General features: G+C 37.3%; 2 protein-coding genes across 38 annotated transcripts in view; both read left to right on the forward strand.

Moving 5' to 3' along the window:
• Window positions 1-8: 8 nt before the first annotated feature.
• LOC103134904 (protein transport protein Sec24C) lies at window positions 9-22,510 on the forward strand. Of its 4 annotated transcripts, none has more exons than XM_016669165.1 (22): window positions 9-241; window positions 1,596-2,264; window positions 2,382-2,440; window positions 2,618-2,671; window positions 2,956-3,067; window positions 3,172-3,299; window positions 3,424-3,559; window positions 3,890-3,999; window positions 4,165-4,277; window positions 4,479-4,670; window positions 5,090-5,186; window positions 5,284-5,388; window positions 5,474-5,641; window positions 6,075-6,171; window positions 6,254-6,402; window positions 6,846-6,984; window positions 7,635-7,756; window positions 7,925-8,104; window positions 8,274-8,471; window positions 8,790-8,879; window positions 9,284-9,435; window positions 22,471-22,510. In XM_016669165.1, the coding sequence occupies exons 2-21, from the start codon at window positions 1,643-1,645 to the stop codon at window positions 9,422-9,424; spliced, it is 3,012 nt and encodes a 1,003-aa protein (XP_016524651.1). In that variant the 5' UTR covers window positions 9-241; window positions 1,596-1,642; the 3' UTR covers window positions 9,425-9,435; window positions 22,471-22,510. The 4 variants fall into 4 exon arrangements, with proteins under 4 accessions (XP_016524651.1, XP_016524652.1, XP_007547478.1 ...); XM_016669166.1 differs by lacking the exon at window positions 22,471-22,510 and having other exon boundaries at window positions 1,596-1,887; window positions 2,164-2,264; window positions 9,284-9,760; XM_007547416.2 differs by lacking the exon at window positions 22,471-22,510 and having other exon boundaries at window positions 9,284-9,760.
• camk2b1 (calcium/calmodulin-dependent protein kinase (CaM kinase) II beta 1) overlaps window positions 12,986-26,512 on the forward strand; it is an 80,303-nt gene continuing 66,776 nt past the window's right edge. For 17 of the 34 annotated variants that reach the window (XM_016669168.1, XM_016669173.1, XM_016669177.1 and 14 more), the window contains exons 1-2: window positions 12,986-13,329; window positions 20,949-21,043. In XM_016669168.1, the coding sequence (XP_016524654.1) occupies window positions 13,268-13,329; window positions 20,949-21,043 (157 nt within the window). In that variant the 5' untranslated portion in view covers window positions 12,986-13,267. The remainder of the gene's footprint in view (window positions 13,330-20,948; window positions 21,044-26,512) is intronic. The other 17 variants (XM_016669186.1, XM_016669187.1, XM_007547402.2 and 14 more) reach the window with 2 other exon arrangements.

The raw sequence follows: 26,512 nt of genomic DNA on the forward strand, positions 1-26,512 counted from the left end.
GCGCGCTGTATTGATTCTTACTTTCCGTGATGCTAACGTTGCGGTTTCTAGATGAGGCTGGCTAGTGTCTGGTCCATAAGGATGAGATTGTTTTTATTTTAATTAGATTTATATTTTCATACAATATAAAGCCAGGTGTTTTAGATCCATTGGAGCTGAGGTGAAAATGAAGACACCGACATTCGTAACGTTAACGAGCACCAAGGCAGACGGACTCTGCTGTTTCCGTTGATGTCAAAGGGTACTGACTCCTCTGTCTGTTCACACATCCTTCATATTTCTGGCAGAAGATTTTTATTTGACTTGTATGTTAATTTGGAGTTAATGTGTGTGTAGAGCCTCTGTTTCAGGACCTCATTTACGACAGAAACCTCTCGGTAATTGGAAAGTCTCTGTTAGCTAGCTAGCACAACTAAAAAGCAGTAATAAAACCAGGGAAATAATCCCACTTTAGTTTTATTTTTAAAACTATTTTACAGTGATAACATAGCTTAAGATGAGGCCAAAGTTGTTACAATATAACATAATTATTTTTACATTTTAAATGTTTACCCAGTGTGGTAGACATGGGGTTTTAATAGGTTATCCAATCACAAAAATGCCTATAAACGCTATCTTGCAACAAGTATTGGCCTTCTTTCCTTTACATACACATTGATATATTATTCTTTGCAGCTACAACTGCTTCAGTTATTTTGGTAAGGCTTTTTCTAAATGTTTAAAAGTGCATTTATGACCATTTCTACTGTTATGTATTTGTGAGGTCAAACACTAATGTTGGCTCCCAGTCTCTGCTTTACTTAATCCCAAATATTCTCTATCAGGTTGAGGTCAGGAATCTGGTGCACTGTCCTTTTGGAAATTAAATGCCCATCTCCAAAGAGTTTTCTTAGCATTAAATGTTTATTTCACTTAAACTAATGGGGAGAAGAACCAAAAACCATAATATTAACTCTGTTGAACTTTACATGTTGCCAGAAGCAGTCATAAAAATTTATTTGATCAGGATTTACCTTTACACAAAACAATTTATTCAGTGTAATGAATATTGAGTAATCCTAGTGTCTCAATGAGTTATTGATCTGTATAACTGAAATAAAGTCTGATGTTTTATACCTTACAGTTATTGAAATTGTTGATTTTTTTTATTTTGTTAATTTGTTTTATGTTCTCAGACCAATCAGGTGAATAGGGTGTGTGAGACTTTTCAAAACATAAAATTTTGTTAGATTTTTGTTCACTTTGTCTCTATTATGTAGACTACTATCACAACACAATGCATTATTAATAACAGTAATAAATGATGTAATAAAAGGCTAATTCAAGCTGTCTTCGTTAGTTAATTTGTATTGTTTTATCTACAAAGTGTGGTGCTAGAAAAGTTTGAAAACTTAACTTGAAAATACTTGAAAAGTGCTTGAATTTTACTGTGGAGAAAACCCTGAAGAAAACTGAAATAAAACAGGAAAATCTAGTCAAAAAGAAGAAACCATAAATGTGCCCAGCAACTGATGCATAAAATAAACTTTACAGAGAACAAACAGAATATATTTTAAATATTAAATATTCTCTGTCATTCTTTGTTGTCTTATCAGGTCCTGCCTCCAATGAAAACACTTCTGATTTCTGATTTTTTTGGGGGATGATGGATGCCCCGTCCCCTAATCAGAGCCACCCTGCCTGTCCCCCGTGGGCGGTCCAGAACGGCTGGTCCTCTGATGCTCCTGCAGGACCTGTTTGCAATCCTCTCCCCCACCTCCAGCAACTCAGCCTGGCCTGTGAACCCAACCAAAACCCGAGTTACAACCACCTGCAGGCATCTGGTGTTTACTCTAAGAGTGATGTTGCTGCCTTTTCTACCAGGAGCAGCTCTCATCCCAGCATGCAGTATGTTTGTAAAAATGGTCAGAGCATTCCTGATGTTTTATCCCCTACTATCCAAGAAAGGAACATACCGCCATGCTCTCTTCCATATAATGAAGCGATGCCGCCAGTGCAACATTACTCCCCTCCTAACCCTTACCAGGCAGTAGATCCCTCATCATATTCTCAACATACATATCGAAGTCTTCTGAATCAGCCACCAGCTCAAAATGCTCTTCCTGTTAGTTCTTCGTGTGTTGAACCTCAGTTAAACCATAATCAACACCTTGCATCCGACGGGGGAAACTCGGGATCTTTTGTTGGATTTAATGAAACGCTGACCTCATCCAGCGCTCCCATCCAACAGCAGCCTCTGTGGAGCATCGCAGCGCTCTCTAAAGGTGAGCTCTGTGTGGGTTTGGTCATAAATAACATCAGAGGAATCAGAATAAAATGTTCAAAATTAATTAAAATTAAAACGACTTCTCCAGCTGAAGTTTTTATTTGTATTTTTTCAGGGAGCATAAATGACTTTGTGCCCACTGCGTCTCCACTGGATCATAATTTGACACCTCAGGTTGGTGAATGAACATTAAACATCATAAATGGTAGCTTATGTAGTCAAAAAGGAGCCACTAATATTTCTCAAACTTGAAATTTGATCAACTGCCAGAAGTTTTTTGGCAGGCGAAAAACTTCTGGCAGTTTGACTGGAAGATAAAAATCAATGTAAGTTCATTTCTCTTCTCTGCAGTCTCCCAACTCTGAGTCCCGTTACGGCTTGAATCCTGAACTGTTACCAAGCGCTGTAAGTCTGTTTATCTCAGTTCTTTAATTTCTCTCAAATTCTCAGCTCTAAAAACAACTTTTCCTCACATTATGTTTTCCATGAAATATTTTAATTTTAAATGTCTTCACATTCAGCTTTTCAGCTTTTGAAAAGTAAAACATCCAATATTTGCCTAATCATATTCATTGTTACATATTTGCAATAACAGCTGGTTGATCATGAATAATTAATTATATATCTTTACCTCTGAGTATAGTGAAATGTTTAAAGGGAAGCTGACAGACCTCTCTGTCTCTGTGAAGGTAAAGGTGATGGCAGAGGACAGAGCCGAGTGGGAAGGAAAAGTTTTCATCTCTGAGCATTTTTCTCGCCTGCCTCCTCTGGCGACCACTTCCTGTGTTACAGATGACAGAGGTGAACAGATTCTGTCTCAGATGTTCTCCGTCATGGATTTAATTCAGTAATGCAGCTGTACACACATGAAACTTTGCACCAGTAATTTTATCTGATTGCTGCAGGTAACGTAAGCCCCTTGGCCATCCGCTCTGTTACTTACTGCGTCCCCTGTGATGGTCAGACGGCGCTGCTCAGCCGACTGCCACTAGGGGCGCTGGTTACTCCCTTCTTTAATCAAAATGAATGTCAGGTCAGGTTTTATACTTATTAATGTGAGATAAATAATCATCTTTGTTGTTAAAGCATTTTCCAGTTGAAGACACGTGTGTGTTGCCACAGTTGTGTTTGATTTTTAAAACATTTTTTTCCACCAGAAGCCGATTCCTCTATGCAAACATGCAGATTGTGTGATGGGCTGTCGTTGGTGCGGCGCCTCCATGTGCCCAGCGATGGGCTGGCAGGACTGTGGGCAGAGGTTTTACTGCCCCTTCTGTGGGAAACTCAATGAAGGTAGAATTTAAAATCAGTTTGGTTTGGAGATAAAAATAGAAACATCTGACAAGGGTGCTTGAAATCCTTGAAAACGCTTCAATATCAAATATACTATCAAACATAGGAGAAAATAGCAAAAATAACATTTCCAGTCATATTGTCCGTTTTGTTTGTTTTTTTATTTGCCTTCAATAACTTCAGTTTATCATTGCAACGATAAATCAAAATTCTCGTAGGAATTTTTTTTTTTGACGATAATCAATAAAGAATAAATTATACAATAAATGCTTAGTAATTCAGTTTGTTTTAATTTATCTAAATGTTGTTGTTTTTTTGACTGGGTCTCAGTGCCGTGGCAGCAGTACCAACCCACTAACGGAGCAGAAGGGGTCCGGGTTGACCAAGACAAGAGGCCCGAACTCAGCATGGGGTCGTATGAAATACTGAACTCAGACAAGGTAAACTTCCCACTCTGCAGATTTGGCTTTATTTTCATTTTCCCTTCTGAACCTGCTCTTCAGTAAGTTCTTTTTTAATGCATATGTTCTTTCATGAGATCATTTATAATGCAAGTGGTTTTCTAGAAGGAAATGTGAGTTGAAAATGTGTTTCTTTCGCTCCAGGGTGAAGCTGCTGCACTTCTTCTAGCTATAGATGTTTCTGCCTCTGCACTGAGAGGAGGACACTTAGAATTTGTCGCTCAGCAAATACACACATTGCTCACCTCACTGGTCAGGTAAGCACATTTCTTACAGAAATATTCATTATTTTCTGTTGGTCACATAAAGTTCCTGTTAAAATACATTGTAGTTTATTGTTGTAACTTGACAAAATGAGAAAAACTCAAAGGATATAAATGCTTTTACATTATCTGTAGTTTTTGGTCCAGTTTGGAAACATCAGGTTTGATCATTTTCTTTTGCTTGTTTATTTGTAGAGAGGCAGGAGATGCTTCGTCAGACCTCCGTGTGGGTTTGATGACGTACGACAGCAGGATCCACCTGTATGACCTCAGTCCTGACCTTTTCCGTCCTCACATGCTGGTCATCGCTGAGACGGAGGACCTGCAGCTTCCTGTGAGGGAGGGGCTTCTGGTGTCCCTCAAAGACTGCATAGAAAGTATAGACAGGTAACGAAACACATCAGCCGTTCTGACAGTTGTGTTCTTGTTTCTTGATTTGATCTGATGATTTTTTGCACGTCATTCAGAGGATTCAAAATTCTGCTTGTAGAGTGTCAGATGTAGCTCTTTAATTGTCATTTTTGTGGGCGTTTAAATGGCCCTGTTCCTTTTTTATATGGGAAGTAGAGCTGTAGCTGACAATTAGTTTGCTAATCGATTAATAACTGGATAGCCAACAGTACTTAATCAGGAATATTTTACAGAATTTGATCCAGTTGCAAATGTTTCTACCATTTCAGCTCCAATGGGAGGTTTGGAAATGTACTCCATCATTAAGTAAGAATGATGGAGCACAAATGGTTTGTAATAACACCCACATCTCTTCCAGAATCATAAACAATTGAGATCCTTTCTTTTGTCTGCAGTGTGTTGCAGCTCATTCCTCAGTTTGGTGCTGAGTGCAGTGACTCCAGTGGACTTTCCATTGAGCTTCCTGTTAAAGCAGGCCTGGCTGTACTGCAGGTAATCAATCAATAAACATGTTGCTTACTCTCGCCACTGTTTTCTTCCTAAATGCTAGAGATTTGCAGAAACTGAGATTATTTTATAAAACATTTAGGGCCTGAAGTGTCCAGGGAAACTGCTTATCTTCCACACAGCTGCCCTGATTGAGACGGGACACACAAACTCTTCCTCAGGGTTCTTTGGGACCAACAAACCAAAGGTAAATCTAACTGTAACAGTCTATACATTAGTGAGGTACATTCAGTTCATGAAACATTTCTCCCCTCCTTGTGTGTTTTCTATAGTCCATCTTCCAGCCATCAGAAAAGGCCATCTCATTGGCTAAAGAGTGCATCAGCCAGGGATGCGGCATCCACATGTTTGTTCTCTCCCAGCAGGATGTGGGCGGGGCTTGGCCGGGCCACATTCCATTTCTAACTGGTGGAGCTCTGCACACCTACGGCTACCTCCAGGTGCACCAGCAGCTCCGCCCACTGTGGCTCTTTGGTCTTTTTTTAATGGAAAGTTTGATATTTAAGGAATTCTGCTGAGAATTTTGCTGACCTTCAAGTCATTGTTAAATAGCCATTGTTCATACTGCTGTACATTGTGATGAAAAATTTCAGATTGTACTTCTCAAACTTAGACTGAGAAGATTAATTGGATTAATCGTGATTAATTGATTACTGAAATAATCATCAACAAATTTAGTAATCAATTAATCATTAAATATCGTATACAGATTCAGATCTGCTGAAAAACATAATCAGAGTATAATTAAGCCACAACATTTTGCATTTAAGATAAAAACAAAACATTTGTCTGTAATTATGTTCTACACAGAATTCCCCTCAAGTTCCTCAAGGGCATTATTCCACTTTAACTTTTGTGACATTTCCATCGCAGGGCGAACTGGACAGAGAGCGTTTCAGCACGGATCTGAAGCGGATTGTTGAGACGGAAACCGGCTACAAGGCTGAGCTCAGGATATTCGTCAGCAAAGGTGAAAGAAGATTCTGATGTTTTCACTCCAGCACTTTTCTTTATAAAATGTCTGATTTGACTGGTTTTATTTGTGTTGCCAGATTTGCGCGTGTCTGGTTGCTATGGGCTGTTTGTCCCTGGTTCGAACCCTGCACACATCGCCATGGCAACGCTCGACTGCAGGACAACTCTGGCTGTGGAGCTGGCCCACAGCAAAGCTTTGGATGAGACGAGAGGGGCAGCCGTTCAGGTGAGTTAGAGAAATGGGTGAAGACGCATCAAACACATCGCCTGTTTTGGCTTTTTATGATTTCTCTTCCTTATATTCTTCCTTTTGGACGTTCTTACTAATTATTTATATTAGGCACAGGGATCAATAGCTGTAAAACAAGATGTTATGATTTTTAAAACAAAATCTTTACAGTGGAGACATTTTAAACTGTTGTTAGCATCTATTAGCGTGACTAGCATGTTGATTAATTTGGTCTCAGCCATCTTCAGTCTCTTGGAAAGTCGACATTGGATGCATTGCTTTTTTCCAATAAATCAATTGATTGGATGTTAAATTTAAGCATTTATGGAAATAAATGACATTTTGTAACATTATGTCTTCCAGGTCTTTCGTACAATGGAAGTTTAATGTAACATGAAGCATTATGTAATAATTTTATGCTTTTTCATCCCATGCACCAGGCCGTCCTGTCTTACACTTCCCAGACTGGAGAGAGAAGGACCAGAGTTCACACTTTGACACTGAGATGCTCACGCCACCTACAGGACACTTTCAGGAACTACCAGGCTGAAACCCTTCTCACTTTCTACTGCAAGAAGAGTATGAAATATGTTCTGTCACTGAAATATATAATAGTTATAAAAGCTTCCACTGTTTGCAACAGGATGATTCATTGTGATTTATCAATTTGAAAAAAAAGTTTGAGATTTGAACATTTTCCAACTTAATATTGATGGTTTAAATACATTTAAAAACCTTTAGTAAGTCCTACATATTTATAGGTTGCCTTTAAGTCATAGAGGAAGGCTTCTTTTCATAGAAACAATTGCATTTTTAGTGCAATTGCTGTTAATTAGTATCTTCCTCTGAGTGCTGTTTGTAATATTGATTCTTTTTTATTTTTTTACAATATGCTGAATTACCATTACAGACCAATAGTTGGTAAAGTTCAGAGGTCAGCAACCTTTAAAACCCACAGAGCCATTTTTGCTTTCGGTTCAGCCAAATATGATTTGTTGAGAGCCTCAAAAGCTTAAAAAAAAGGTAGTTAATCGATTGTAGAAACTTTAACAATGAAAAACTATGTTTCTTTAGTACTTCAGTGAATAATAACAATGTTACATATTTAACCACTTCGATTAACTTTATCCCCATCATAGTTAAATGACAAAACTTGGTAATTTAAGAGCAATTAAACATTTCTGTGGTTACTTTGTTTTAATTCTACCTTCCTTTCTGTGTCTGTCAAGTGTACTGTGCTGTGTTAGAGCGCCCTCTGCAGGAGCTGAGGGAGGAACTGCAGACTGATGTAACAGAAGCTCTGGCTTCTTACCGCAAACACTGCTGCTCGTCTTCAGTGTCTGCTGGCCAGGTGAGGTAACAGCTGCACACAAACACATGACTGTATTTACTATTTCCAAATTTAACTTCAGTATAAATTGTTTTAAAGCCTTCCAGATGTTTAATTGCAACAATAAAAAACTACTTCTGCTTTGTTTTTATTTTATTTTAACCTTACTGTGTCGTGTTCATTCTGCAGCTGGTGCTTCCTCAGTTCCTGCGAGCTCTTCCTGTTTACGTCAACAGCCTGAGGAAGAGTGAGGTTCTGCTGCCGGGTCTGAGGAGCTCCGTCCACCAGCGGCTGCAGCAGCGCTGCCGGGTGCTGGGCCTTGACACCCGCAGCACCGTCCGACACTTCTACCCACTGCTGCTGCCTCTGGTTGGTCACCAACACATCAGACTTATTCTTGACACAACAAACATTAAATAAAATATTCAACCCAAAGTTTGTGTGGATCAAAATATTGCATCTTGGGAGACATTTCCGTTTATCTGCTGCAAAATAATAAGGCGACCATCAAATTTAGTGTGTTCTTTTCTTTCTGCAGCTGCCTTCAGTCGACAGCTCCAGTCCTCCAGACCCACAGGGGGCGCTACGGTGCACCAGTTCCAGCCTGGACTCCAGAGGTCTGTACCTGGTTCACGCCCCCTTCACTGTGCTGCTCTGGGTTGGCACTCAGGTCCCTGCGGGGACGCTTGTTGAGCTCTTCAACGCCAGCTGCTTCTCGTCACTGCCTTCAGGCGAGGTGGGAGGAAACACCGATTTATTTATTTATATTGAACACGCAATAAAAAGTAAAAACAAAAATAATAATAACACTAAGAGACATGCAAACTGTTAAAAAAAGATCATATAGAAGACAAAAGATGAAACACTCATGATTCATCTGCGTAAAGATTAAACCACTTAGAGAAAATATGTTTCCTTCAGAATATTGTAGTGATGGCATAGTTTGTACAACGTTTGTCATCCTTTAAGAGCCTTGATGTTGAATAAGGCATTAATCTGACATCCTCCAGGTTTATGTCTTCCTCCTCCTTTCTCCTCCTGTTTGTTTAATCAGACCAACCTTCCAGCTCTGGAAAACCGTCTGTCCATCAGAGTCCGGTCACTCATCAACTTGCTCAACTCCGAGGTTCCCTACGCCCGCAAGGTGACATGGAAACACTTTGCTTTACTAGACAGAGTTTTGATGCATGTGATTAAACTAATTTTACACTATTTTAATACATTAAAAGGTTCTTTTACAGAGGCTGGACTAAAGAATGTTATTCTTAAAGGAATGAAAACATGGCAATGTGACAGATGCTAGAGCTTTTAAAAGAGCCTTGCTTAATTATTTTATTACGTAGTGTTATCATCGTGAAAATGTTATGTTTCTAATGTAATTATTTCATTATGTAAAATGTTAAAATTGTGCATTTATGAATATTTCTAATATTATGTTAAGTGTGTGTAACTGTTTTTGTAATAAATGATTTTTTTTATGATGTGCAGCGTTGACTCAAGAAACGTTTTGTTTAGCGCTTTAATAAGTATCGTTATTTCTTTTTTCAGCTTGTGGTGGTGAAACAAGGCAACACCTGCGAGGAGGCGCTGCAGCGCCACCTGGTGGAAGACAAGAGTCCCAACGGAGGAGCGTCATATGCAGACTTCCTGTACCATCTCCACGTCAACTCTGTCCGTCTCCTGCTGTGATCCACACACACAAAAAGCCTGAATGCAGAATATCATGGTTTAGTTTTTATTGATAGAAGAATTATTGTAGTTTGAAAATATTAAGACTGTTCAGAGAAGTAGGATGTGCATGGAGATGTGCCCCTAAAATAATCACTTTTATCTATTTATTTATTTATTTATTCAAGAATGATGTGTTTATGTGAAGAGTTATAAAATGTGTTTTATTTTCTGAAATATATCTGTTGTTAATTTATCCATGTGTCAGAGATTCTCTAACCTCAGCTTCATATGTGTGAGAGAGAGAAAGTCCCTTCCTGTGGATTAAAAATAAAAAGAATGGAGATTTTAACTGAACTCTGACTCAAGTTTTCCCCGTTTTGCTCCCCAACATTGATGTAACGAACAGGGCAGCTGATGAAGATGTGACTCAGGAAGCTGAAAGGGCAATTGTCTAATCAGTCATAAGTGCCTAATAACACTAATTAACTGTGATTATGTTACTGCAGAAATGAACTGAACTATGTGGCTCAGTGAGCTGCGGCTCTTTAACCACTGAATTTCTTCATTGTGTTGCGGCGTGTTTAAGAGGCTGCGTGAAGTAATTTTATAGTAAGAAACATGTTTTAAGTACAAGCTGTAATGTAAATCTGTCAAAGATAATGTTCAACTGTAAAACCTTTACTCATTCAGCTCACTAGTAAAGCACTTACTCCGATGACTCACCTCACCATTATGCATCTTCCTACTCATGTTGGAAAAAGTCGTTTCTTCCTCTTAAGCAAATCTTTACTCTAAGTCATTAAAATGACTCATTAAAAGAAGTAAATTCTTACACTTTAAATTGCAGAAACTATGAAAAGTCTGAAGAAACGTAACAAATTCAGGATTTATTTTCACTTACAGCTTTTTCTGTTGGAGATTCAAGATTTAAAAGTTTTTTTTAGACATGTTAATTTGTCATTTAAAATATTGGTTTTCATTTTATTTGCTCAATAGACATGAATAGTTCATCTAACAACTAAGCGAAAAAAGGAGCAGAAAGAAGGAAACACTTTTATCTGCTTCCTGTTTGCATAAAGAGAAAATTAGCTATTCAACTCAAGAGACTGTAACAGACAAATAAAGATAAAATATACACCAAACATCAGTTTATTCAATGCCACATCACGTCGTCATAATTAAGTGTCTTTTAAATGCAGAAAGAGATGCAGAATTTTCATCAAACATTGAAAAACGTGGTGAATGTAAAATTTAAAATGTTTGTAATAGAGAAAGTTACACAGCATTTTCAAGATTGAATGTTTTTTCTTCAATCTCCCAGATTTGCTGGAAACATTTAGAACTTATCAGACCAGTAATTATCTTAATAATACATGATACAAATGTAGTTTGCATCTACATATAGAGTAAATAGGAAGAATTTGTTTATGTATTCTGATTTTACAAATGTAAACAATTTTACATGTCTATCATGCAGCGACCGTGAAACAATTTTAAACAGAACTGTATCTGGTCAACATTATGAGTCTTGTACACTAAAATTTATAGGTAACGCATTTCAGCACTGACATCCTTTGCTGTGATGAATCAATTATAGTTATTTCATTCATTCGTTAAGTAAACAGTTAACATTAAACATGTCGTTTGTAAGGCAGGTTTTGAAGTCATAAACAAGCTCCCTCATATTTGCCCCTATTTGGAAATACGCACCATGCGGGAAGGAGGTGTGTTCGGTTACGTTGAGGCGCTGCGCCTGTGCGCAAAGTGTCCACCAGAGGGCGACATGGAGTCACCGCCTTCCCGTGGAGAAGCTGCAGCCAAATGAAGCGAGTCGCGTCAAGTCAGCCAGAGCGATCAGCGAAACACCGGAAAAAGACTTGACGCAATAAATAAACCACACTTGCGCCTTAAAGCATTAAGGCTTATGTTAGGCTTACATAACTCAGAGGTGAGTAGAGTAGTATTACTTCAACATATTTTTACACAAGTAAAAGTAAGAAGTAGCATTCCAAGAAATTACTCAAGCAAGAATAAAAATGTATTTAGTTAAAAAGCTACTCAAGTACTGAGTGACTGATCAAATAAATTAATATTTGGGCAAAAGAAACATTTTCAAATATTTTTTTTAATTAAAGTTTACATAAAATTAATCCCTATATGTCAGAACTGGGTAAAGTACTTCTAGGGACAATATATAGTGCTTATTATATCTTATAAATATCAGGATTATCTAGCAGGCTCAGTGGCTAGAAGATAACTAAACTGAATCTTTCAGGGTCTAGAAATTTAATTCTGATTCCGATTCCAATTTTTAGGTTCATGATTTGATTAAAAAATTATTTTTAATTCAGAAACCAATTCAAATGGTCTGTTTAAGTTAAGCTGATAAGAGGGAATGACAGTGACAGCAAATAAAACATTTATTTAAAACAGTTACATATTCTATTAAATTCCATCTGTTTTATATTTAAACAAAAATAGCTTTGTGCATAAAAATCTGTAGCTTAAATTCCCAGTATTAGGTCAGCTTAGCCCACCAGCTTTATCTTAAATAAAAAAAATATCAAATAGTTATTCAAAATATAATTTTACAAAAAAGTTCAGCAGATTAAAATCTAATTTTGAGCATTTTTAGTCAATTGAAAATTCCCAGGACTTGGAATTGTGAAGGGACTTTTTTCTGCACCATAAGAGGTGTATGGGTGTCTGTGTCTCATACATGTTTAATTTAAATATGCTTGTTCTTTCTTTATTGAAGTTACTTATTGGGATAAAGTATTCAGAAATCTTACTCAAGTAAGAGTAGCAAAAGTTCATAATAACTGTCCAGTAAAATTACTCAGAGGCACATTTCTTTCCTCCAAAACGTTACTCAGGTAAATGTAACTGAATAAATGTAATTACTTATGTGGATTTCCTATGTGCAAGATCAAAAAAATTCATTTTAATACCTTGTGAAAATAATAACCTTTAAGGATATATTAAAACTTATTTTCATTAAACCCAGGTTTCTATATTAGAAATGTTTTTCTTCTCAGAAATAAATGTCGTATTTGTAAGTCAAAGACATCATAATGCACAAATAAAAGCTTATTTGTGTATTAATATTTAATAAAAACATCAGTCTATGGTTGATCAATTTCTATATTGTGTCTCACTTTGTGTATTGAGTTAATGAAATAAATTAAGATAACTTATAAATATTCTAATTTGCTGAATGGAATGGAAATGTATGCATTAACGTATCCCATCCTAGATGAGATACTGATAGTCTTGCTCCAGTTTCTTTTTGTTTTTACAGCTAAAATTATTTAGAATGTGCTAAAAATATCAATGAAACAACAAAATAAATGTTGCATTTGCCTGTCTTTCTCTTAAATTAATTTTCCTAAATCCTTTATTCATTTAAAACTGTCAGACAAATCAGCTGAGACCAGTTAACACACATTTAGGCTTTATTACACGAACAAACTCTACATGTTTGCCTCGTGTGGACAGCGTATTTTATTTTGAAAATCCAAAGCGGAAGTGGCCGTACTTGGCTCGCCCAGCTTTCCAAGCGGCTCCGTTGAGCGCGGTAGCTGTCAGATAGCGGAGTCAGTCTGACAGAGAAACACCCACACCGCCCGCTTCGTCTTTCTACAACCCCTCCGTCTCTCGGCGCCTCTTTATAGGCTTTTTCCACCGCTCCAACGGCCGGCTAGCTGCTGGGCGGACCCGCGTTGGTATTTTTTTTTATTTTTTTACACCGTTTTTTGCACGAACTGAGGGTAATTCTTTCGGAGTTGATTCAGGAGAAAGAAGCGAAAGAAACAGAGAGAGAGAGAGAGAGAGAGCGAGAGAAAGAGACAGGGGAGAGCCATGGCCACGACAACCTGTACGCGATTCACGGACGAGTATCAGCTGTACGAGGAGCTGGGGAAGTGAGTATCTGTGGTGCCAGCGTGTCTGAGTCGGTGGCACGGCTGTTTGCTGTGCAGGGAGGCTCGGACAGGCGGCAGCAGCAAGGCTGCAGAGCTGAAGCGGGCCAGCGGCTGTGTGTGTGTGTGTGTGTGTGCGCCCTTTTTCGGTATGTCAGCTTTCAAACTACTTTGCTCCCTGCCACACTCTCGAGTGTGATTTTGTATTGTTATTACAAATTAAATCCAATAAGTTTTGGCATATTTGTAGCACGCAGATTTTCTATTTATGGGTTTATTTCACAAGGGGGGGGGGGAGCAGGGAAATTGTTGTGGTGAATGCATTTCCACATGTGATGAGGCGAAAACTGCGGTTTGCAGAAAATGTTTTTCTAAGTTTGTGTGCCCTTCGCGCAGCGGGGATTTGTTGATATGCAGAAAAAAAAGATCTGCTACAGCTGCAAGCATGGCGGTTTTTATGGCTTCTGTAATTATAGGGAATTTCTGTATAAATAATAAACCAATAAGAAAATGCATATGCTTTGGGAAGTTTTGAAGTTATTCTATTATTACTGCAGCTTTCATAGACCTCTGCTCGAGGGACAGATCTTTAAAAAAATATTTATTTTTGTTGCAGTTAACACAAGCAAGGCATCATGGTATATCACCAAGTGTGAAGACTTGAAACAAAATTTTCTACTACTTTATCTGCCATCTAATTGTTTATTGGATGTTAATTTCCCTACAACAGTGCTGTTGTATCTTATTACCCCTTTTCCTAAAAGTCTGCACTAGTGTCAGACTGCAATCTGCACATAAGTAGGAAGCAAAACCTAAAGCATGAAATAGAAACAAAAAGTCAAAGTATTGCTAATTTCTCTAAAATTGAGCTTGAGTCAACCAAATAGTTTCAGAAAAGTTACAACATGTTCATGTTTGTCAACCTTTTCTACTTCCTGCAATTCCATATTTTGCTTTATTTGAGATTTAAGATGCTTAACATTTTATATCTGTGTTGAATTGCATTAAAGTTTTAGTGCTTTTTATTCCAGATCTCTGTTGTTGTTTTGAGACTTTAGCATTGCTTCAGGGTTTTACTTCACTTTGATCTTTCATTCAGTCTTCCACTTTCATCAGTCCATCTTTTTATTCCTGCGTCTGACATCTTTACTTGTTTCACTTTGAACAAATAAAATCAAGAAAAATATCAACAATAAATTTATAGTTTACCTTTTTACTGCAGTCCTACTGGAGCGCATGTGAGCTTAGCCTCCGCTTTATTATTTGCACTTCCTGCAGATAAATGGTTTAGTATTAGTAATCCACACGTGAGATCCACCCTGATTTTAAAAACTTTATGTTCAGTGATTTAATTCTTGCATCTAATTATTGAATAATAAAATAATTAGATGCATCCTTAATGCATGTGTATAACAATAACAACTACATCATCACTGCAAAGTACATGGTACTATTTAGCACAAGATGTATTTAGTGGCAACACTAAATGGATCAGTGGACATTCCCAGATTGAAGCCATTTCTTATTAACTTGGCAATCGTCTTCAAAATCGTCTTAGTGGAAAAATTAATCGCTGTGATGAGGAAACCATTTTCTTTTGGCTTCAGACCAGAAAATTTTGCTCAGGCTGAGATGTTTTTCTTTTGTTTTGTTTTGTTTTTTTCAGTGAGGATGACTTTCTATATGCCTCTCTGCCATGAAAACCTGATTGATGTTGATGAATAACCAATGATTACTGATATATATGTGTATAGTTTATCTTTCACCTTGATCCTTCTCTATTCTGGGATATTTTGTGTTGATTTCTTGTGCAGATTTTTAAAACAAAAGAAAACTATACTCACACAGGTCAGAAAATAGATCAGAAATGTAAAAATTTTGGGCAAAATTAAAGGAGCGTGAATATTGTTTATAGCATTGTAAATAATAATGTAAATAAATAATGTTTGGATATTATTTATTTTGATTCTGTGTTATTTTCAATAGAATACAGAATATTTTTTTTTACCTTATTATACCTGGATTTGCAGCAGGTGTATTAATTTAAAACAGGCAGTCTGCACACAGGCAGTCTGTGTGCAGACTGCCTGTGTCTGCACAGGCAGTCTGTGCAGGCTGCACAGACTGCCTAATTGTGTGTTTGCTTTATAGATTGTCAGTTTTTGTTGTTTATATTATTTATCTGCGGTTTTGCAACAGAAGACCTGAAAAAAATAATTGTAAGAACAAGAAAAGAGTCAGAAAAGACAAACAGGTTTAGTAATTTACTGTAATTGTTTGCTCAGATGTTGACTGTCTGCAGAGGGATGCATCTTAATAATGCTAAGTTTCAATGTACAATAGAATAACCTCTAAAATGAAAGAAATAAACAGAAAGAGAATGTAGGGTGTAGATTTAGTTTGGTATTATTTGATTGAAAACAAGGCAATCATTTAAAGTTTAAATTCTGAAATGTTCATGATGTTTTTGATGCCGTCAACGGCTGATGAAAATATATCTGCATATGGAAAAACAAGTTTATTTATGTTGCTTCGTTTGTACACAAGGTATGCAAAGGTGATTTATAGAAGCATGAAGAAAGATGTTTCCATCCCAAAATATCAACATTATTTGAACGCATGTAATTCATATTTGTAGAGCAAAAACGACTAAAGAAGTGCAGCAGTGCAGACTGTCCGTTGCACACCTAAAAGGCAACAGGAGCAGATGTTCAATGTCTCTGAAAGCTCCTAAAGTTGATCACCTTCTAATGAAGACCAAACTTTAGGGCCAACAAGGTTAATGATTTATGCACAAGCATATATATCTCAAAAATCCGCCTTTTACTTTTTTAAATCATTTATTGAAACCAAATCTCAACACATTCCAGCAAGGATTACATCTAAACATTTGGATTTTTCAAAATTTCTTTTAGTAAATTTGAAATAATGCTTCGGTTAATTGTTTGCTCCTTCATGCAGACATCTTTATGAATAAAATACACTCATACCATATTAAAAGCAGACAATATTTAAGCACAGCGACCATTGAAGATTGTCTAATATCTGCATAATTCAGGTGCTGCCGCTGCTGACGTTTCAGTCCAGGCCTTGGGTCTTGTAAAAGCCAGCGATCATTATATCTGGGAAATCTGGAGGGCACATATGGCTGAAGGGGGTTGGTTGGATATATGCTGCAGTTTATCCAGGGAGAGCTTTAAATTCAGCAGTAAAATGTTAGGTTCTGTATAAACTGCAGCCATAAAAGGCAGGTCTGACTCTCACCAATAGTTTCAATGATCAATCTGGGATCTTAGAATAGTGTGGCTCAGCCTTTCAAAATCCCACCGAGTTAAAACAAAAGCTTTACCTTCATTTAAAGCTTTAGCTTGTAAAAGGTTTCCTGGAATAGTGAATAGTTTCTCGAAGTCAAAATGAGAACCAAGCATGACTCTCTAGCCTTTAATGTGGCTAAGAGGCTGAAACCTACCCAGATTTATATGGCAAGATGCAATTAGCACTGAAAAATGTGCTTCTGGAGTAATTTGATCTTCATCATCTGCATGAAGAGATTTCCTAAAAATGGGTCCTTAGGAGAGCATGTTAATGGAGAATAAAACTGGCCTGAGAACAGAACCTTGGGGAACTCCACCCTGAAACCTGCTGCTAGTAAGGTAGACCTTAAAATATTAAGATGTTGGGCTATATCAAAGGCAGCTTTACAGCCCAAAACAAGAATAATTGATGATATTTTCAGGAGAATCTGTGACCGAAAAATACTTTTACATAAAATAATCTAGTTATATTTAAACGTAGTCCAGGAGAAAAACACAAAAAGTATTTTCTCTCTGAATTCATGTTAATGTTGATGTGTTTTTGAGTAATTTTGAACATCATAATTAGTTGACAGGTGAATTAGTAACACTTGTAGATTTTCATTTTTTATGCCAGTGTGAATCTAAGCTTGTTTTTGTTATAAATGTTTCAGACTCACGTCAGGCGTCTGGTATGCCCCACAGAGACGATATCTTAGTTATTTTTCTTGTCATTTGACAAGCATAAATAGTTTTGTCCACCAGTGTGACTCCACACACACCACCTGGGGATAATAACACGTTCTCTGCTGCAAAGCTTGCTCCTCTCCCAGGAGCAATAACTCTGGCTGCTGGGAATGTTTCTTATTCTTCAGGTTTGGCTCTTGAATAAAAAGAAAAGAAAATATAACCTATTAGTCGGGCTTTGATCTTGTGTGAGTGACACTAATCCTGCTCTACAAGTCGTCTTTGTCAAATGATTATAATTACCCATCCATCTCAGAGGAGGGAGTTCAGGTGTAAGTGGCTTGGCCTTGAGATAATAATGCTATCCATGACTCTGTAATACTAATACCAAGGATCTGAGGAGGGATAATTATTGTGCTCTCACTTTTGGCTGCTGTTCCTTCCTATGTGGGACTTGTGACATTTAAGCTTCGTGACTTTGTTCGCCTATTACAGATAATATCAGCCTTGGCTGTCTACAAGCAGTTCTTCTTTTACACAAATTGGCATAAACAAACTCCTAAAACAGTTCCTAGAAAGCACGTTCTTTGATCTTTTCTGTGCCGTGGCGTTCATTATAAGTTTTTACAGTGAATTCTGCAGCTAATATAACGCATTTTCACTTTAAAACAACACTGGTTATCAATTAGACAAACAACTGTTATTGTGAAATATTTGTGCGCTGCTCTGCTGGTGGTTTTTCTTCGATAAAGTAGATTTTTATCTCGGTCATATTTGAAGCTTTGGTGTACAGATTTACATGTTGTGCACTTTGCAATTAGAGATTTTCCGACCAAGATTTTCCATTCTGAGGATGATGACACGCAGATTCTTGTTTTATATTTCAAGAACAAAATAAGAAATTACTAATTATCCCAATTTGCGTACCTGTTTTGTTAATTTCTGATTTTCACTGCTTGTTTTTATTTACCATTATGCACTTTGTTGCCTTTTTTTTAACGTGCTACCTAAATAAAATTGACATATACTAGGGTGGCAATAACACAACAAAAAATTACACTGTGCACAAGTAAGTCACATTTTTAAGGATTATTTTTAATAATCACTACCTACATCAGTTTCAGTTGATCCAAAAATGTTAATAAACCTCGTACAAGGATGTTTAAGAAAATAAATGTCATTTTGGGATTTTTAGCAGAATATCTAAAAGTGCGCAATTATTGAACAGCTATTATTCTATCATTTGTCTTTAATTTTCATCGTTTAAGTGAGAGTCAAAAACAAAAATCTCCACACATTAATAAACATTTCATGTGATAAGTTTTTTGTTTTTAATGGCTAGCCACAACTTGGATGCATAAAAACCATCATCTTTCTGAAAGATGTTGACTTTTTCCTGCAACTCTGTTTGAAGAAAATGTCTTTTAAAACATGGGAGTTGATTAGGAGTCCATCTCCAATCCAAAAAAGTCTAACCAGGTCACCTTTAATAATACCAGTGCATACCAGTACCCCAGTTTCACCTTGCTGGTGTTCATCTGGTGCTTCTAGAGTCCCTCTCATTTCATCAGTCCTTAAAACCTTTGAAAAATCTGTCTTCAGGTATTTCTTGGCCCAGTCTGGTCAGTTCAGCTTGTGTGTCTTGATCAGTGGTGGTCAGGTTTCAGCCTTCCTCACCGTGGCCATGTCTTTGCGCTCTGGACAACTTGTACTTTTAGACACTCCAGGTAGGCTGCAGTTACGGAAAATGGTTACCAGGAAGATAATGGCTTCCTGGTAACATCAAACCCAGTTCATTTATGTTTTTTTTTTTTCCTCTCATCACGTTTCTTGCCACCCAGTTGACTATTTGCAACAAAATGTTTGGCAGTTCTGTGATCATGCCCCCAAATCTAAGCAATTTCAGGATTCCTCTGAGAGACTTTTGGTAATTTTTGACTAAATTTGACCAATCTTTTTGCTTAAATCCATTAAGCGTTCAAGTTTGTTCATCTTGGAGTTAGAAAATATGTCTAAAACATTTAAGGTCCAAATACTCATGTCATACTAAATATTTGTGCACACAGCAGAACGCTATCAGAGGAGAATATAGATGATTAATGGAAAAATGTTCAACTCTTTCAATCTTTCTGATTGATTGGCCCATCTCTATTTGTGATTCACCAACCATTGATCTCTGAAGTCATATGTTTGTTCCTTAACATACAGATCTGAGGTTACGTCTGTTGAGTTTGTGTCCCTGGAGTCAAAATAAGACCTGATTCATTACCTTTTTTCTATATTGTGGAAATACTTATGATACATATTACAGACAATAGAAAACTGCTTGATCAGTATGGATAATTACTGCAAAATATAAGTAATTGTAATACTTTGTCTTTGAAAAAAAATCTTTTGCACTGTTATGATTAATTTTAATGATGGTCCAAAACCTCAGAAACCAATGGATAAGGTTGTTGGTTTGCAGTTTGAGCTATTTTTTTTTTCTTTGTTGGTTTTCTGTAAGTGTTAAAGATGATGCATGATTGGATGTAGTTATTTGCTGTCTTTGAGTGCAATTGCATTTCTTATGGTAGTTATGAAGTAGCACATTTAATACAGTTTTGTAATAATTGTAATATTTGATGTATCACAAATAATTGTAATAATTATTATTGTAATAATTGTAATTGTAATAATTATTATTGTAATAATTGTATTTGTTATAATTATTCATGTTCTTTTCAATACTATTTTGTTTAGCTGCACAGTTATTGAAGAACTGTTTAATCCAAAGCGGTTTATTGGATTAAACCGCTTTAATCCAATAAAGTGGTTATTGGACACATAATAATAAGTATTATTATGTGTTTGTAATAATAGTTGATGCTGTCTGACAGAAGACTTTCAGTCCTCTGCTTTGCCTCGTCTGAGTTTCAGTCCATCTGGTCCCACAGCTTTCACCTTTGACCTTGTTGGTCTGGAAGTGAAACCCAGTGTCATAGTTCAACCTTTCACTGTCAACACCCACTGGAAGCCAGACCGGCCAGATTGATCTGAGCCGGCCGAGGCTGAGAAGTTATTTAGAGACTTGAGAGTTTGCTGTGCAGCTTTTAGCACAACCAGCTCATATTCAGCATTTTTAAATTATTCTATATGACTAAATGCATATTAAATCACATATTCTGCAGAAATAGGCTGTCTGAACACATCAAATATTACGTTTGAGTTGTTTGCTCTTTTGTTTGCTCTTGTAGCTTCACAGTAGAAGTGTTTGTTTCTTTCGCTGCACGTCTCACCATCCACATGTGAGCACATTATCTAGAACATGCTGACTGGCTCTGAGGCTCCTCATGGGAGCTTATTAAGCAGATAAGTCTGGACAGCTTGGTCTTTAAATGTAGCTTTCCACGGTTACATTTGAGGAATATTAAGTCTGCTTGTAGCTGCAGTAAATCATCCGTCGTGTGTATTAACATGAGTATTCTTAGCAAAAACTGGAGTCATTATGCCAGCTAAGGCTCTGAAGAAGTTGCATGTAAGCAAAAGTTTGATAAACAGTGGAGATTTTCTGATGGACATAAATATATTATGAGCTGTTGATAAAAATCTGAAAATATCTTCCTTAAATTAATAAGAATATATTTTGTTTGTTGTTTGCAGGGGAGCGTTTTCAGTGGTGCGCAGATGTGTGAAGCTGTCGACAGGGCAGGAGTATGCCGCTAAAATAATCAACACCAAAAAGTTATCTGCAAGAGGTAAGAACTTATTTCAGTGTTTAATTCGACATGTAATCCCTGGATGTTATTATGCAGTCAGAACACGATGCATTCTGGAGTTGGGATTTTCCTGGTGCTAAATGTAGAGGCTGCATGAAGTCCACAGCTCTGGTGTAGCTCTGAAAGCTCTGCAGTCACAGCCAGTAATGAGAGAGAAAAGGACTCACAAGTTAACAGCTCAAGAAGATTGTGGTAGAAAAGTTGTGTGAAAAGAAAACGACTTACTTTGTCCCAAAAAGCTTCACAAACCTTAAAAACGTCCCATAATCTGTGGCTGGTGCCCCAGATTTCTTCCTGTTCTCTGAAGTTTTTCTTTAGTCTCTTACTAAAGTTATTTTTTATGGATTGACTCAGTTTAAACACCTTGGTAGTTAATTATTCAAATAGCAAAATGCAACTCAACTGTCTGTAACCTGTGGATAATTACTGTGAGTAAACTGCACTAGATGCTGATTGCTGCCAGTTTCTATGGGACCAGGGCGCCTCGCTGTTCGAATACTAGGAACTTTAGTTCCTGAATACTGGATGTAATATGTATAAATAAGTCCAGGAGTAAAAATGGATGCAAATTCAAAGTCTGAACAAAAAACATTACATTATGTTTTCTTTATTAAAGGTCTGCAATACATTCCAAGAGATCAAACAAAGTAAGGATTTAATCATTTATAGACTGAAATCCTGCCTAAAGGTTAGATTTCAGATTGTTTTTTAAATCATTTTGACCATGCCTCCATTTTGAAATGGTCTTTTACGAGCTCTAAAGCAATATTTTTAGACACATTGTTGTTGAACTGTTTGGAATATTAACAGGAAAGACGTTGAGGAACCCTGGTTGTGTTTTCCTTTGATAAGGAATATGTAACTTTTTGAAAACAATGATTTTGTAGCCTCACTCCTAACAAAACCCTGAAGCTTTACTTCAGCTTGATACTCCACATCTACTTCTCTGTTGTATTTATGTGGTTGTTTTACAATTATCAAATATAGGCTGTAGTTACATTTTGGGTCGGTTTTGATCTTGCTGGTCTGCATGGAGGCATTTCTAGAATTGATGATGTATTGACTGTGAGCATCCTATCTCTTAGTAGCGATACTATAAAGATATTAATGCTCTCTTTTTTGTGTTTTCCTTGAAAAACATAATTCTTCACACCCAATGTTTTTACTGTATATTAATAGGATATTGCTCACATTAAACAGGCATAAAGTCCTACTTGTAAAAGACGCTGTACTCAGGCAGCAAAGCCTGGTTTAGGCAGCACTGTGACTCAAACCCGTCCTGCTCCGCGGCGGTCACTGTCGTTCCTCACACCAACACTCGCCCGGTGTAAATCTCCTGCTGCCTCTGCAGCTCGCAACCGGAGACCCAGAGCCATGGCTGTGCCAGGTGGCACTCCACTGACAATACACACACACACACACACACACACACACACACACACACACACACACACACACACACGCACACATGCACGCACGCACACACGCACAAATGTCTTGTGCATGTGTGTAAATGTAGAGTGTGGTCAAAGAGGCATTTTAACAGGGGTTGAATGTCTGCTCATATCTGTTTGTGTCTGTCAGTTAACCTTTTACTGTGGGTATTAATTTCCTCTGGAAACAATTGCTCAGATGTCATTAAGTCCACGCAGACAGATTTATGAAAGTACTCTCTGATAACAGTGGTAATGCACCACAGAGGTGAGGCTGTCAGGGATAATTGTTAAAAATTCAAAAGATCAGACTACTTACACCATAAAGTAATACGTTTCTCACCTTTAGCATGCTAACGCTAATAAGCTTTGTAATGTTAATGTTTAAAGCAAATTAATGCAGTTTCTGAAGCAGAGTTTATGTATTTAAAGCCCCAGAAAACAGAAGAAACTTAAGATAATTTATGAATATTAATGGAACTCAAAGATGTTTTTTTTTGTTTGTTTTAAGCTCTTAGGAGAGAGATTTTCAGAATTGTTCCAAGGGGTGCAGATGGTTGATTTGTTGATTTTTTTATTATTATTTTTTGGATCAACTGATTAATAATTGGTTAGCAAAAGGTACTTGATATGAAATTTCTTTTACTGAATTTGAAGCAGATGAAGCTGAAACTGCTATTTCAGTTTTGGGTAAAAAAATTTACAGACAGATGTTTTCTTTTTTTTAATCTTAAATGCTAAAGTTATATTTTTTTCTTCAGTTTTGACTTAATTGCTGCTCTGAATATGTTGTTTCATTTTTTTGAGTATAAATTCCAGTTAACAATGACTAAATTTGTTAACAATTATTAGAATAATTCATTCATCACAATTAATCCGATTAATTGTTTCAGCCCTAGATACAAGCCATATCAAATCAGTTCATCTCCACTAACACACACAGTGTGACATCAGCTTTTCTCCAGCAATAAATGACTGATGACTATATATACAGCTTTGGAAGAAAATTTGGAGACCACTTAAAATGATCATTTTCTCTGATTTTACTTCTTATATGTATATGTTTGAGTAAAATGAACATTGTTGTTTTATTCTATGAACTATAGATAATGAGAAATGGTGAAAATAACAACAAAGATGCAGTGCTTTCAGACCTCAAATAATGCAAAGAAAACACGTTCTTCTTAATTTAGAAACACCAATACTAATGTTTCAACTCAGGAAGTGACCAGAAATCAATATTTGGTTTGAAGGTTTCAATGGGGTCAGTGCAGTGGTGTCTTAATTTTTTCCAGAGCTGTATATGTCAGAAAGGCTTGAACATAGAAACTCAGAGTGCTGTTAATTATAGTTTATAGAGAAATCGGACCTTTCCAAAGAAAACAAAAATCGACCGTAAATCTCTGACCGGTTCATCTCCACTAACTGGAGGTCTATGTTTCCTCCTCAGCTGTTTTATGAAAGGCTGCAGCTGCTTGCAGATTTCTGAGGTACGGCATAATCTTCCTGCTTTAAGATTTGATGATCCGAGCCGACTGAGCGGCGTGCGCGGCCTGCACTGCGCTCTTTACTAATGGATGAGCCATGTTCTCTGAAACAGCAGAGCAATGCTTGAGCCGCTGCATACGACTTCTGCTCCAGCGCTAATAATAGCTCCATGACCCATCTGACATGGGCTGCAGCAGCAGCCAGGTTTTATGGCGATCTCCATGACTTGCTGCTCTGCTTCACAAGTGAGATTTTCGCTGCTGATGTATTTCTCAGAAAGCAGGTAGGGTCAGAGGGTTTAAAGCGCCAGCCGAGGCCGCTTAGGAGGAGCGTTTGCTTGGGACGGGCAGATGGAGATGGGAGCTGCAGGGAGGCCTGGGGGTCATGGCAGAGAAGGCACCCCAGGCACTTGGCAGCTGAGGGCCATGCGCCTGTACGCCTACATGCCTTTTAGCACGGGACTCTCATCTGACTCTGCCTCTCTTTCACTCTGGCACACACATTCATGGTCATTCTGACAGTGAACTCTGTTTATTTACTGCAGTCACAGTGACTCACCCCCTTAAAAATCCCGATATCAGGCATCTGGGAATGGATGACTAAATGTTATTTGTGTGTTAACCCAAACACCCCGCTTGACTTCAGCCCTGCTTCTGTCCCGTATTGCAGACGGCAAGCGGCTAATGTCAATCCAGCTCATGTCAACAGGAAATATAGGGCAGGTCTGCTGGGCAAGGCTTCCAGCCAATCATAGCACTTGTTTATTGGCAGCGATCTGTGGACGACGGATGCCAGAGGTTCCTGTATGGCCTTGTAGCATATCATGGTAGAGTGGATGTGCGTGTGCGTATACGTCTATATATAAATGTATATATGTGCACATGTGAGGTGTTTATTTTGTCTGAGACTCACCTGCAGCAGCAGCAGAGAGCTGACCTGATTTCTGTCCCGGTTCTTTTGTGTCAATGTCAGATAAGTCGTGCGGAGGTACTTAAGTGAAGGCCTATTACATGTAAGGCTATTATAAAGTCAAATCACTCTGCTTATAATTACAAATGCCAGTAGAGCCTGTTTTATTTATAATACAGCCACAAGTTCAGCAGATTAGTTTGATTACACCAAACATTTTAACCCTTCATACTGATTTTTCTTTTCTGACGGAAATGATTCCTAAAAGATGATGGCTCACCGCAAATGTCACTGTTTTTAAAGTTCCCCTCTTAACTTTATTTGATGCTAACTTTTATAAGTTGCATAGAATAATTTGTTGCAAGTTGAAATGAGGACAGTAGATAACGATCATCTTAGTAATCGATTATTCTGATGATTTATCGAGTGATCGGAAAAATGGCACATTTTGTAGATTTTTCATTTAACCTCTTAAGCTTATTTTATGCAAAATTAAGAATTATGTAAAAATAGACATCAACAAATAACTCTGTTAGTTTTTCTAAATAAGGAAATAAACATTTTATTCCGTAAAATGCAATAATGTATCATTTCTTTATTGAATTTGAACCCGGTGAAGCTTTGTTTACACATATTTCCTGATCCACTTTATTCATGGTTTTGGTTCTAGTTTTAATTATTGTTTTGATTCTTATGTTTCATTTTGCATATTTAAACTGTCTTTCAGTTTCAGTGTGGAGTGTTTCTTACAAAATTAAAGTTTATTGGTCAACTTGTGTTACTGGAACATTTTATTGTCCAGCAAAATTTATTGTGACTGTCGATGTGAAAAATGTTAATTGGTGTGAATACTTTTGCTAAAAACCAGTTTTCCAGTGTCTACATTCCTTTAGTATTTTTAGGAAATGAGAAAAAAAGTGAGATTTAAACTCCATATTTCCCAGCTGCAGTGAGCCATGCTGATCTTGTAAGTCAAATATTCTTGATCAGTGGTTATATGAGCTTCTCTTTGTGGATGTTTCCTCTTCTCCTGAGACGCCAGCGATGATTAACCCAAATGTATTCCTCTCGTCATCGCTTCCTCTCTTCTTCTCCAGCACGTCGTCTCCTGCAGACTCTGCTGCATGCTGTCCTTGGGTTATCTCACTCTGCGCTTGTGTTCCTGTTTGCCACATATCTCCTCCTGCTTGTTCCTTCTCACCACTTCCTCTCTCATCCCCCTCCAGGACCGGTCCTCACCATCCTTCCTTTCTCCGTTATCTTTCTGCTCATTTCTTATTTACCCCACTGCTTCAGAGAGCGACAGCGTTTGGCTGACCGACAGCTTTAAAGAGAGGGGTTAAATGAATATTTGAAGCAGAGTGTAGTACCAGGGCTGCGCTACTTTTCCACAGTTGACTGTACACTCCTTACAGTCAGAGCAACGGCAAAATGAAAGCTCTGATTTAGATTCAAACTTCTTATACAGTGAAACAGAAATATAATATATTTGTTTGCCTTATTTTTCAAACTTTTAGCTGCACTAAAACATGGAAACGTTTTAGTAATAAAATAACTATTTACTACATTCTTACATTTTTTGATTTTAATGTTTTTTTGTGTGTTTCTTTATCTCCCT

The sequence above is a fragment of the Poecilia formosa genome, unplaced genomic scaffold (genome assembly GCF_000485575.1).
Source record: "Poecilia formosa unplaced genomic scaffold, Poecilia_formosa-5.1.2 Scaffold20, whole genome shotgun sequence".
Taxonomy (NCBI): Eukaryota; Metazoa; Chordata; class Actinopteri; order Cyprinodontiformes; family Poeciliidae; genus Poecilia; species Poecilia formosa.

Excerpts from the sequence above, each read along its gene's own strand:
- LOC103134904 (XM_016669165.1), top strand. The coding sequence starts at position 1,643 with ATGATGGATGCCCCGTCCCCTAATCAGAGCCACCCTGCCTGTCCCCCG. Across the intron at positions 5,642-6,074 it reads ACACCTACGGCTACCTCCAG|GGCGAACTGGACAGAGAGCG; the intron begins GTGCACCAGCAG and ends TTTCCATCGCAG. Across the intron at positions 8,105-8,273 it reads ACCCACTGCTGCTGCCTCTG|CTGCCTTCAGTCGACAGCTC; the intron begins GTTGGTCACCAA and ends TTCTTTCTGCAG.